At 35.7% G+C, this 14491-nt stretch overlaps 1 protein-coding gene across 18 annotated transcripts in view; it reads left to right on the top strand.

Moving 5' to 3' along the window:
* The window catches only part of LOC139971895 (regulator of G-protein signaling 7-like), a 141728-nt gene that overhangs the window by 61753 nt on the left and 65484 nt on the right, over nucleotides 1–14491 (top strand). For 17 of the 18 annotated variants that reach the window (XR_011794522.1, XR_011794523.1, XR_011794520.1 and 14 more), the window contains 3 exons: nucleotides 814–910; nucleotides 6739–6786; nucleotides 10052–10210. Coding sequence is in view for 11 of the 18 variants with exons in the window: in XM_071978717.1 (XP_071834818.1) it covers nucleotides 814–910; nucleotides 6739–6786; nucleotides 10052–10210 (304 nt within the window). In the remaining 7 variants the exon portion in view is untranslated. Of the gene's footprint in view, nucleotides 1–813; nucleotides 911–6738; nucleotides 6787–8082; nucleotides 8224–10051; nucleotides 10211–14491 lie in introns of those variants that run through there. The other variant, XM_071978726.1, reaches the window with a different exon arrangement.

Below are 14491 nucleotides of genomic sequence, written 5' to 3' on the forward strand. Positions count from 1 at the left end.
TTGCCATAATAAGTTCTGTCAATACTGGTAACTGAATGTTGGTATGAGTCCTGCCCTCCACCACCCACCCCACCCCCACCCAACAAGTCATTTCTTTGTGTCTCAGTTTCCTGTTTAAAGTTTGAACAACCATCAAGGAAGTCTAGGTGCTTGGAGTGAAACCACCCTAACATCATAACATTACCTGACTTGTATTATCCTGAATCTTCACAGGAAAAGATCGGTTGCCCTCCATTACATGAGACACAGACTATGCATTCCTCATGTCCCCTTCACATACCCCTCACCCTACCCAGCCAAAGACCTGTGTTATACCTCAGGCATTGTAAATCTCATATAATCCATCTTTAGTGAGGCTGACCAACTCCATCCACATAATTCATTCATCAGTTGATTTAGAAATGTGAAAGACTGCCCTCAGTCTACTTAGACAGATCTTCTTTGCTGTCCTGTATTCAGTTGCTGTAGTCTGGGGAAGTTTGTGTGTGCATTGGTTGTGCTTTTGTCAGTGTTAATGAACTTTCCAAGGTTTCAAATTCAATTAGCCATTTACTCAGTAGCTATACCAATAATCAAAGTGGTAAATTATTTTTGGATGGATGAAGCAAAAAGCAGAGCTATTCTGCTGAACAAAAAATGCTTGCACAAATGCCAGTTAGTTATGCAAATTATGTTTCATTTTAACATAAATCATGTACCCAAATAGAACATTGCTAATGTTTCAGTGACTATTTTATTTTGAAAATTATTTTGAAAAGAAGTAACTGTTAAAAAAAATATTTCTTTGATATCATTCATTCCTTCTATTAACAGATTGAGAAATTAATACAGCGTATGCAAGATGAAAAACACGGAGTGCCTGTCAGAACTGTTAAGAGTTTCATGTCAAAAGTGCCCAGTGTATTTACAGGTGAGTTTGCATTGCAATTACTCTCATTATGTTATTGAGGGACTTAGTGAGAGACAGAGAAAGAGGGGGAAGGCATGGGGGTAGTTACTTCTCCTTTCCCTTTCTCTCTGGTGTAACACAAAATGTGCATACAGAATGTCCTTTTATCCCTTAACACCATATACTATGGGATAGTTGATTGGATGGGGTTCGATGGGAGAGGGGGGGGGGGGAGGAGAGTGAGATGGGAGAGAAGGAATGAGGGAGGTGATGGAAGGGCTTGGGGATTTTCAATGCAGAGTAACACATGTTTTGACAGGTGCAGCAATCATGTGAGGAGATTAACAGTGTAAAGCATACAGTCTCTTACAGTAGGTTAGTCACATGAAAGAATAAAGTACAATTTACAACCATGCTTCTGAAATATATTATGTATGAATAAAGCGGAAGCATCTTGAATCATCATCTAAATCTTATGTCATGAATCTCAAGCAACTTCCCCGTACAGCTACTAAGAAAGATCTTACTCGCTGACAAGACATGTATTACTGAGTCAGAGAAAGCTGCTAACTGTGTGCTGTCATAGTGCCAATGAGAGGTTAAACTGGTGGCTTCTCTTTGAACTTCATATCATTTGGTCATGGTAAAAGTAAACATTGCTGTTATAAAAAAAAACAAGTAATTTGCTATTGTAAAGTATAATTTAAAGTTTAAACAGCTATAATTGCAAACACGTGCACCTCCCAGACAGAAAATGAACAACGTTGAACATAGTAACATTTGAATGAATAAAAAAGAGGATTAAAACTTAAAGCACTACGACTGGATCTCTGATGTCAATTTTGGACATTGATGTGAATGAATAAAATGTCAAAACTATGGTTAACTTCATTTGTCTCCTTCATGTCTCATGTTTGTTTAGCACTTCCTCTACACTAGCATATAACAGGTGGTATTAAACATGACACTGTTATAGGCTAGGCTAGATTGGAGTAAGTATGTATAACAGGTGGTATTAAACATTAAAATGTTAAAGGCTAGAGGCTAGATTGGAGTAGATATGTATAACAGGTGGTATTAAACATTACACTGTTATAAGCTAGGCTAGACTGAAGTAGGTATGTATAACAGGTGTTTTTAAACATTACACTGTTATAAGCTAGGTTAGACTGAAGTAGGTATGTATAACAGGTGTTATTAAACATTACACTGTTATAAGCTAGGCTAGACTGGAGTAGGTATGTATAACAGGTTTTATTAAACATTACACTGTTATAAGCTAGGCTAGACTGGAGTAGGTATGTATAACAGGTGTTATTAAACATTACACTGTTATAAGCTAGGCTAGATTAGAGTAGGTATGTATAACAGGTGTTATTAAACATTACACTGTTATAAGCTAGGCTAGACTGGAGTAGGTATGTATAACAGGTGTTATTAAACATTACACTGTTATAAGCTAGGCTAGACTGGAGTAGGTATGTATAACAGGTGTTATTAAACATTACACTGTTATAAGCTAGGCTAGATTAGAGTAGGTATGTATAGGGGACATGTAAGAGAGGAAAGAAATTCAAACCAAAAAGCAGTGAGATTTGTGGTGTATCTCTCAATTTTAAGTAGAGCTGTCGAGAATATATGTAAATAATGATAGCTAGGTTGTTGTCAAGTTTCTTTGTTCTATCCATTAGTGAAATGACATGTTTAGATAATGGAAATGTGGAGGTAAAATACAATTTGCATCCTACCGGAAACACCAGACATAATGTTAAAGTGTTACAGCATTTGATATTTCTTTTATAGTTGAAATATTGGAAATATATAGCTAGTGTATTAATGGTTATCGGCTACCTTCTCAGTTGGACACACAAAACAATTGTACAGTTTTTAGTATATTCTTAGCTACTAAACCTTGCTCTTCACGCTGTCTACATGTTTCCAAAGACATCAACTTGTCATACCTTTACCGCAAGTCTCTCACAGCTTGCTATTTTACAGGTGGTTGTCATAGCAACAGATCAAATTTCTGCATTACATCCCAGTGGGCATAGGATTCAGCTTTCCAATGGTCCATTAGTTGACCGAAATCACCATAAAGTGGTAGACAGGTTTGCTCTTTAGGAGATTGGCACGCCAGATATCCAACGTATTGAACCTAAATTTTGCAGAAGAATCGTGACTGGTGGGGTAAGCTCAGTATCTGATGCAATCCTGTAAAATTTATGCAATTTCTTTAAGTGAAAGTCACACAAAAGGGAGAAGTAAGAAAAAAAAAAGGCAAGAGCTTTGAAATCCCCGGGAAACCAATTTGCTAAAAGTGATCCTGATTTCAAACCGTCCAGAGTATCTGTATTGATTCTTGTAGACATGGATAGAAGTATGTGATGATAGCTTGCAACATTTTACAAGATTTACATTATTTATATTTTGTTGGTTTCAGCAAGATGCTTGTCTCAGGATGGATGTACTTTTGAGGAGATTTAATACCGGAAGAAAGTTTAATTCAGTTCAAACCCCCCTCCCCCCCCAAAAAAATGTTTATGTCTAGAGAAAGGCACAAATCTTAAGGAAAATAAATGTAAACATGTATTGGACAGAAAGTGGAATAAGTGAAATATGTAACTGGAACCATTTCTTGAAAAACTTTAAAGGCAGTTACATATGTGCTGTATGGGACAATTTGGAGACATTTTCTAATTCACACTCTTAATTGCAAATGATATTCCATAGTTTAGACAGTGAGGAGGGAGGTTGTACCCTAAGTATACTAAATGTAGTAACAATTAAAGTTTTCAACATTCTTAGTGGGAAATATTTAAGAAATAGTGATACTTCACAGATGCCTTTTTTTGTTGTTGCTGAAAGTGAAAAGTTCTGTGAAGGGGCTGTAGATACTCACTTTTTTTTTACCTTTTCGTTTAATTCACAACATATTGATGTAGCTATCAAAATCCAAAAGTAAAAATTTCTCATTGGCAGGGTGGTGTCCATAAATCAGTAAGTCGTACAGGACATTAAAAAAGGATGTCGTAGGGAACAATTTGTCCACACACTTAAAAGTAGGAAAACTGTGCAATATATATTCTATTCACTTTTCCAATTTTTCTGTATACATTTAAGCCACAACATATGGATCTCACCAACAAATGCAAATTAAGAGTCTTTTAAATTTGTCATATGGTGGTATACGAGCACATAAATCAGCATGTTGTAAGGGAATTAATAAACATGCCATACGGTATGTTTGTCTGTACTCTAAACAGTAGAAAAACATTAATTAATGGTAAGTTTTAATTAAATGGAAGGTGTTGTGAAGCAACTGTTAGATAGGATTATTACTATATGAGGCCTAAACAGAGGATATGAAAGGAAAATGGCATTTCATATAGTTTGGTGAGTGCAGATTACGAAATATGTTTGTACGTGACAGAGCAATTAATGGAAGTTTAGTTTAAGAACCTCATGTAATGAGCAAAATACAAATTCCATAATTTCAGTTATGGTACCTTCAAATATCAACTGTAAAGTGCTTTCTTGGGATTTTCCTTCAAATTAACTGTTACTACTGTATGTATATATTTCCCCTTTATTCCTACCTAGATATAAAAATTTACTAAGATTATAAAACAGACATTCACAGCAAAAGTAGGCATTTTATCAGGATATTTGAATTTTTGGGAAAATTTGACAATTTGAGATTTTGCCCTAGTTATATATAGCTCGTTTTTGGTCGACTTTAATTTGAAAGTAACATTAACATTGGTCTGCCCAAAAAATTTTTGCCTCCCTTTCAGATAAATTTCCGGTAAATGCTAATGTGAAGAAAGTAATAAGTGCTTGTTGCCTAGAGGTTAGAAGTGTGTATTCAGGGAACTGCTACCCCTATGCATTGTAGAGCTTCTGAGTGTTAGATCTAGAAGAAAGAGGGTCATGACCTTAGAGAGTATCATTAGGGGCACAGTGCAAGAATGATAATACCAGTTTGTAGGCTATTAGGTAGATCAGAGTTTGTGTATTTAATGTAGATAGGTAAGCACTATCATTCGTAAGTACCCAAAACAGTAAGTTTTTGTGTAACTTCAACCCGTCTATTGAGATATTGTTGCGCCCATATTATTTCTATGATAACCAGAGCTTAGGTATGGAAATGAACATACTCACAGTACAAAAAGTGCTTTATGAAAAAATAACGCTGTATTTAACTATTATTGAAATAAACCCTTGAAATACAGAATTGCAAAATGTGCAAGTTTTCACTATGTATCTGGACGACATAGGTGACAATTTTCTGTGTTTTTCATGTTTACATTCGAGTTTACAGCCCTTCCCAAAGTTCTTAAATACCTGCCTCCTCTCTACCATAACACTCTTATCATGTTAAAGTAGTGTAGTAAGCTCCAGCACTGTTCCTCCACATGCTGTGTAGTTAGACTTCATGTGTAATGTCTTTTACGTTATCATTCCACTGTTCAGTAACTCTAGTAGGATATGTTCGACATTTGCATGGTTGATCGATTATAACATTTATTAAAAATTTCAAAACATGTTGCAAGTTGAAAACCAAATTTCAATATCTTGCCCCTATCTTGAGATATATTGATTGATTGAATTTAACCTATTTTGACTGGCTAAAGCTTAGTAGAGGGATGGTGATGTCATCTCTTCAAAGGGTTTAGTTTGGCTATTATATAATCTTCTTGTTGATTTATCTTTGAAACCTGATACATTTCAAATGTTTGCTTTAGCTATCAAAGATCTAATCATTGATGAATATCATTTCTCTTCATACATTAACTTGACAGAAATCTTTATTTTCAGTTTTGAAATATCTTTAGCATTAATGACTTCCTGATAAATTATACTTTATGCTGGAGATTCATCTGACATAGATGTAATTTATTGTTTCTCTTCACTTCCTGATAAATTAATGACTTCCTGATAAATTAATACTTAAATATGCTGGAGATTCATCTGAAGTGGATGTCATTTTATTGTACCTCTTACATGCTTTTATTTTTGAAAAAGAATTTTAAGGGTTCTGGGGGTGGGGGATGGGGGGGTTGGTGGTTGTTTCAAAGGCAACCTACTAGATGAAATGTCATATTTGTGGTTTGAAAGGAATGACCAACAGATATTCCTCATACCAATTAAGTTAACAAAATCTGTTCCTCCTTCAGGAGACCTCTCTTGCTTTCCTCTTAGGAGTCTCTGAAAAGTATAAAAGGGTACACCATGGGTGTACATTCCTGGTACTAAAGGTGATATCTACATGATGTATGGCAAATTGCATTTTCAAAGAGCTGATATGTAGAAAGGTATCTACTGGTACATTGAGCACCATGAGAATCCTGGGTCTCTTCACTTACATGTTTAGGTCTCCTTACCTACCTCAGCTTAACACAGGCTGCAAAACTTTTGAAGATTTTGTTCCTGATTCCTTTTAGGAAACAAAGCCTTTCTTATATTTTCCTATACAAAAACACATTGTTAGCAAACTGCTTATCATCTACTAACAGAAAAAACCCTCTTTAGGTATTAAAACATAAAAAAAAAAAATGAAAAAAAGGTAGAGGAGAAAACAAGAGACTTATTGCATCATTTGGTCAACTTCATTCTCAATGACCGCTGTCCTCATATTTTTCAGCTTTTATTTATGAGTTCGCCTCTGAGGAATATTCTGCTAAAGATTGAACGGTATACACGCAAAACTGAACCTGATATTATGATGCATTTATTCCAAGCAATGTATGCCACTGTACTAACACTGTGAAGGGATGAATAAAAATTATACATGACATAACATCTCATTTCTGTCTTTGACATACTTATTTATTTATTTTTCTCTGCAGGGGCTGACTTGGTTCAGTGGTTAATGAAAACCTTAGACGTTGATCAAGGTAAGAATATCTCAAATGTCTTCTGTTAAATGCACTGATTTAAATGTACAACCCTTCTGTACAAATACAGATATATGTTTTAAGGCCTGATGTATGCGCTTGATGATTGAGAATTCCTCTCTCCTTTTTATTTCCGTTGTAAAATGGTACCATTTATGTCAGGCCTCTCTTACTATAGTCTAGTTAGGCACTTGCGTCATCTACTTGACCTAGAAAAATCATGCTACGATTGTAGTTTATGTTACTGGGATTGTTTCCCATGCAATCAGAGGCATCAAGAATCAGATTGGGCCCAGGGGGACAATTATGTCACCTATCCCCCCCCATTCCCCATTTCATCAAGTTTAATACTAAATTGATGATACACTATTCTTCACCCCATATTTTCACAGGCCTCCTCCATACTTTCTCAGAGTCCCTATTTAATACAGGGGCACCCCCCCTTCCCAACCTCCATTCAGACTTGTATGCAACATCTACATTGTAAATATGGTAGTCAAATGTATGTTTTTTTTCCTTCTCTGATTGCACTGATGTCAACACACATCTGGTTTTATAATTTCTCAAGAGTTATCTGACTTTTCAAACCATATGCCAGCATTAATTATCTTCCTAAGGTCAATCACACTGCATGAGGCAGTACTCATTAGAGTAGGCCTATATAGACTGACTAACGAACAAAATTGTGAGCAGGGATTGATAGATTTGCATCAAGTGATAACTGATAAGGCTTAATTGCACTAGAGGATTATTAACTTTGCATAATTACATAAAAATCTTGAAAATATTTCTCAAAATCATTTCATACCATAGATAGGGATGCTCACTAAAATCTTTTACATATATTTTCTTAAATAATTGCAACTTTTGGTCACATTAGCAAAAAGACATGAATGAACTAAATGTTTGCAAATAACATTCAAACTAAGTGTATAGCCACAATGCTAAACAATTAAGTTATGGCCATGTTCTCCATTTCGTTCCAAATTATTTGCATGATATGATCTAGAGCAAATGTTAAAAAACAAGAAATTAATATGAGAAATTTATCTTAAAATTTGCTAGATGCTGTATTTTCTGTTGGTATGTACTTCTGTGTAATATTCAACACACAATTGGATATATTATATACTAAACTAAGAGAAAGATGATTCAGTTTTACTTTTATTCTCATTATATATGAAAAAGAAATAGAACAAAGCAACAAGAAGTACAATAAAATCTGACACTAGAAAAACTGTCACTTTTAAGCTTTTAAAGTGGAATGAAATGTGGATACTAGTGTTGGGTTGGCCTGAGTTAACCTGTTTTTGACTATAAAACATTTATTCCAGTAAGGAAGATTAAGGAAGTTCTTTTTGTTTCTTCAATGCTTATGTCTAATTCCATCATACCTGGTGCAAGTTTGGTGGACTGAAGTAGCAGCTATGATTTCAGGTACTTTGCTGTTCATGGTCCAGTGTGGTGCTACTGTTAAAGCAAGTTGAAATTTATACAAAACACATTCGTAAAGATCCAAAATGACATATTTAATAGCAATGGATTAGAAACAATAAACAAGTCACTTTATTGAAAATTGAGTGGATCTGGTTGGGAGTTTTCCTTGTTGAAATGTTGCCTACTATTATCATAAAAGAAACAGAACCAGAGGCCCACTTTCTGTGAAAAATGGTTGATCTTGGACCATCTGAATGTTACCATAGGACAAGATAAGTTCATTATCTATCAGTGACTGGTTTTGCTATATAACTGTCACACAGCAATAAGGTTGCACCCATGATTTATTTTTCTTGTTATGTTCTGTTAATTATGTGCTTTGAAGAAAGATGAATGCTACTGAGAGTTTAAAACAGCTACTGGCATGTGTTTTCAGAGATATAAGGGAGCCATTGGCCCCTGGTCCATGCTTTATTTTCTTCCTTGATAAGTAATTACATAGACTTCCTACACTTGGAACTGTAAAACTATATTAGATATATACAAATGATTGTACAGGCTGCTATATAGGCATAATAACCTTGCATAGCTATGGAATGTCCATGTATACTTTTGTGCAAAAACTAAAAAGAAATTGACAGAAAATATGATATATTACTTGCAAAGCAAACAAACTATATAATTTGTGAAAAAGTTTGAAATTAGATCATATAATATTTATTATGTTTACAAGCTGAAGGGTAAGACTGTGAACCAACACAAGCTGCCACAGAAGATGCATGAGTGTGGTGGTCTTTTGGGAGATGCAGAAATTGGCAAGCAGCCTAGAAATAATGATAAAAGGCAGAACTACGGATTAGGCCACAGAACGAGAAAAGGATATTTTTAGCTATTTTCAGCTGTGACTCATGCGAGCGGAATAATTTTCTGCATTTTTTAAGTTAAAAAAATAAGCATATGATATTTATTCATGTGCTCTAAAATCGTAAAAGAACCTATTTCTGATTCCTTCAGGCAAATGATATCTTTGTAATCATGCTTGCGTGCCTTTGTTTGTTATTATTATTGCATAATGCATCTATCTGTAAACAAGAAGCATGAAAACAAGTATGGCTTGGATATGAATTCTTTAGCCTACAACCCTAATAGTGCTTGGAACATTGGAACATTCTTGTTTTAGCACAGGCCAGAGGTCAGCCGAGGTCAAAATCTGAATTTTTTCTTAAGGTGGATTAAATCCTAGTGAAATGACAAATTTTGGTTAAACTTAACTTGCTTCAGTTTTGAACTATGATGGGAGAAAGTAGAGGTCATTTAAGCAAAACGTAAAAATTTAAGTCATGAAACCTTAAATATATTAAGCACCCCTTCTTTCTTAGGAGAACCACCACCAGGATTTTAGAAAACATTGCACTGTAGGTCTGTGTACATCTCTACATTAGTAAACATTGTCCCTTAAAAGTTGTCACTAATTATAGAGGGAAATATTTGAACCCAACTGTCATCCGTACACCATACTTTTCACAGATACCCAAGGATTTGATGATTGACAATGTTGACAATATATATACAGTGAAGAATTGCTATTAGTCTTTTATACTTTTCTAGTTTAATTATTTATGGTGCAATAATTACGAAAAATATGGCTTTGAAGAAACTCTGTTTTTCATTCTATACATTTTGCGTGGGCTAACAATGACAGGAATGCAGATGTAGGAAGGGAAGTATAATTGGGATATATTCGTGAATATCCGGACCAGTCAGTGTTTGGGGTAATTTTTGTAAGCTGGAGTTCATCCTCTGTATTGCTTTATTTCTCTTTCTGCAGCAAATGCAATACACCTTGGCTCATTAGTGGCTGCTCATGGTTACTTTTTTCCCATCACGGACCACGTACTGACTCTACGGGATGACAACACCTTCTACAGATTCCAGACGCCATACTTTTGGCCATCCAATTGTTGGGAACCTGAAAATACTGATTATGGTAAGTGTAATTGTTTTGTACCAAGTCCAGTGTTACAAACTTCCCCCAATCTTTCCATCCATCTCACATCCCCATCCTCCCTCCCAGTTCCAGTCCCTTCCCTTTCCCATCCTAGTCTCTTCCCTTCCCTCCCCCATCCCAGTCCCTTCCCTCTTAAAGTCATTACATATGGCGAGCATTTACATTATAATTTATACCTTCCTGAGTATCTCATGCTTTGATATTAACTGTTAAACCCTTCACCATTACACCCCATCAGAACAAAGCAATGATGTAGCATGGAAGCTCAATAGTCCACCTTAGCCCATGATCTGTGTCTGCTCCATAGCATGATAGGTCCATACCTTTGAAGAAGCTTATTTTTTGTCTGAGAATAGTGATAATTTTCTGCTGTCAGCCGATACTTTTGAGTTATGGTGCATGTAGCAAGTGTTCAGAGGGAAGGGAGTGGGTCATGCTGGTAGGGTAAAGAAATGTGATTAAGAATAGAATAGGTCAAGCATATCAAAGTCAGTATAGTATGCATACAGTAGATCTATCTTTGCAATCAACTTTATTGATAACAGATTCATCTTGTCCTATTTCTCTGGGATGCTCCCTGAAACCCTCCAGTGAATTCTCTCTCTCTACATATATCTGTTGGCTCTCTGCGATGGTGTTGATGATGATGATGACCATGGATGTTATCATCTTCCTATACTTGTCAATCTTAAGCTTGAATGGGTTTTTATTAAGACTTAAAATATGATCGTGTCTTGATCCTGGGCTATAGCCTCCTCAAGGGGAAGGGTTTTGTTTACCTGGCCTACTTGATATATCAAAATCCTATTTTTCTGGTGTAATATGCACATGGGGGAAGAGCTCATAGAACACATCTGTTATGATGACCTGTACGACTCCAGATCAAGTCAGCAACACCGTGGGTTGACAGTCAACAGAAATAGAGAGAGAAAAAACATTGGAGGTGAATGTCCAGTTGCAGAGGGCCACAGCGAGTAAATTAAAGACATCAGAGGAGGACGGGGGGGGGGGGGGGCACGGGAATCAGAGATACGAAGTTGGTTAATATTGAAGAGAATTTAGGCATAATAATTGTCACATTGAATGTGATGTATGTTCTGTTCTAATTTGTAAAAAATAATGGTCAAATCAGCAGTACCTAGATCTACATATAGGGTATTATATTGATGGATTCACAAGTTGACCTATCTTGAAAGTACACACTGATCAGGTATTTATATGGCAGGATATGCAACTTGGAACTAGTGTATTTATTTCACTTCTTGCTTACCTGTCTCTCCACAACAGCACTCTTGCTGTACAAAGCCTAGAGCGAAAAGGGTTACATTTTTAGCACTGTAGGCCCTCTCTGACTGGCTACTCCCAGCCAAAGCCCCTCTGTCTTATTCTACCATCTCAAAGTGCCTAGAAGTGTTTTCTGGCAGATCCGAAGAAAAAAGGAAGTCTGTGAGAAATATGTTTTTTTTTTAGGGGGGGGGGTTGTAGAATAAGAAGGAGGGGCTTTGACCAAGTAGCCAGTCATAGTAGACAGACAGTGCTAGAAAGCTTACCATTTCACACTAAGCATGCTAAAGCCAGAGTGTTAAGGTTGTGGGGAGACAGGTAAGCTCATCCAAAGTAATGTTTGGAATATTAACACATATCCGATCAACACATATTGAACAGGTATCAAATCATATGTGCAAAACTTAACGGGGATCTCTAACATTCCTCCTTCCAATGATGAATTTATCTGTTTAAGGCATTTACATATATAAGTATATAGAAACCCATTTTCTTTAGGTGGCAGTATTAAATGCCAAAAAAAAGTCTTATTTTAAAAAAGTTTTATTTTAATTCCTTGATTACATCTCTTCCTTGAAAACTGTACATCTGCTCTGATTTTACAACATCGCAGCAAGAACTTGCAGTTCGCTTATAGTGACTCTGTGCATTTCTTCTTTTAATACAGAACACAGTTGTCAATATAGCAGTACTCCTTGCAATAAATATGATTAACAGAACCACTGCTAACTTTTATTATTAATGAACTGATCTCATATTAGTGCCTTTCCTTCTGAAAAATGATCGCAATTTATTGCCATCCTTTAGGTTATCATCGTCATAAATTACAGTTCAGATCTATTATATATAAATACTGCAGTTCAGTGAGAAGTTTCTCTGGTAGAGATCATATATATAAATGAGCCATGTCTATTGCATCCCATTTCATGTAAGATTGTTCCACAAACTATGTCACTCCTTTGAAACATTGTGGACAAAGGAACAAATTTCCTACTTGGAGGAAAAGAGATTATACAAGAAAAAGTGAAAAAAAGCATCAAAGGAAATGAAAGGAACCGTGATTATTGATTATTGATATTAGTATATCTCTGATTGTGAAACAGTCACTTCACTTTGAGCATGTCTCATGTTTACTCTGACCAAAGCAGAGCCAAAACACAGATGTCTTTGACTGGTTGGCTCAAGGAGATATAGACGTCACTGCCACTGAAAAGAAGAGAGACAGAGAGAAGAGGAGGAGAGAGAGAGAGATAGCAAAAAAAAAAAAGCAATCATGGTACATTTGCGTGTAAGAATGTTAGGCAGACTCACGTCACAGTTACCTTGGTCCCCTTTTGTGCAATAATCTTGCTGCGTTATTAAAGTGTGCCTTTCTATTGACAATGTGAAATTACATGTGAGGAATGCAGTGGTTAAAAGCAGGAATAATCATCTTAGCTGTGTAAGAATTAGAAGCAGACAATGATAATGGTGGTTATGAATAGAACAGATTGTAATGACTCGATATATTCGTCATGTTTTGGTTCCTATATCTGAAGAGGATTCAAGCTGAATAGCTGCTTGTTTTGATATTTTGATGCGGAGCAAAGTTGTTAACGGAATCGGTGGGTTGGCTGTGCAAGGCTTTCGAGAAGGATGTTTGGATAATGTGGCTTTGTATAAATGCCTCTTTGGACTTGAATAAAGTTTGGATTGTGTAGCTCTCGTTGCAACCAGGAAACCAGAAAGCGTGAACCTTTTACCTCTAATGAGATTCACTACACAAACCATTGTGTCAGGAATATCTAGCTCTTCATCTGACAGAGTGTGTATACTAAGAAATGGTCACATGGTTAACCAAACTGACTAATCGACTGGAGGAAAGACTACATGCATTATTTAGGCATAAAGCATAACAATGTCATCTACAGTCATCTATTAGCAGAGTGAAGCATTCAACAGCACTGACCATATGCTTTATATATGGTGTAAAGCATAACATAGTCATATACAAATCTGAAACAAAGGTGGCGTGAAGCATTTCTTAGTACTATAGTATTGTCTTAAGCATATAAACCTCTGTTTACAGATGATGTTATATGTGTAGTACTTATTCATCTACTGATGACATTGTATGGTGTGAAGCTACAGATAATACTAATGTAATGTGAAGCAGGTTCACTGTGTCATCTAAACAAGACACTACTGTAAGTATGTTGTTGCTGTCTTGGAATGAATTGAGTATGTTTAAAAGTTTGACACTAGAACTGTCTCGTGTGGTGTGAGTCATTGATACTAGTGTAATGATAAGTAAATTACATTGTTAAACATATGAAGTTAGTGTGTTTGAAAGCTTTATACACGGTCATCTACAGATGATACTAATGTACTAATATCGTCTTACATGGTCATCTGCTGATGATACTTTAGTGCGGTGTGTAACATTACACTCACATCTACAGATAGATACTTAATGTATTGTGAAGCATTCGTGGTTATATAATTATGATACTTTATAATGTTGTGTAACATTACACTCACATCTACAGATGATACTAGTGTGTGAAGCATTCATTGTTATCTACTGATGATAATTTAGTGTGGTGTGTAACTGTACGCTCACATCCACAAATAAATACTGATGTAGTCTGAAGCATTCATGGTTATCTACTGATGATAATATAGTGTGGTGTGTAACTTTACGCTCACATCTACAGATAGAAACTAGTGTAGTCTGAAGCATTAATGGTTATCTACTGATGATAATTTAGTGTGTTGTGTAACTTTAAGCTCACATCTTCAGATAGATACTAGTGTAGTCTGAAGCATTAATGGTTATCTACTGATGATAATTTAGTGTGTTGTGTAACTGTAAGCTCACATCTACAGATAGACACTAGTGTAGTCTGAAGCATTAATGGTTATCTACTGATGATAATTTAGTGTGGTGTGTAACTTTACGCTCACATCCACAAATAAATACTAGTGTAGTCTGAA

Source organism: Apostichopus japonicus, chromosome 8 (genome assembly GCF_037975245.1).
Source record: "Apostichopus japonicus isolate 1M-3 chromosome 8, ASM3797524v1, whole genome shotgun sequence".
In the NCBI taxonomy this organism is placed as follows: Eukaryota; Metazoa; Echinodermata; class Holothuroidea; order Aspidochirotida; family Stichopodidae; genus Apostichopus; species Apostichopus japonicus.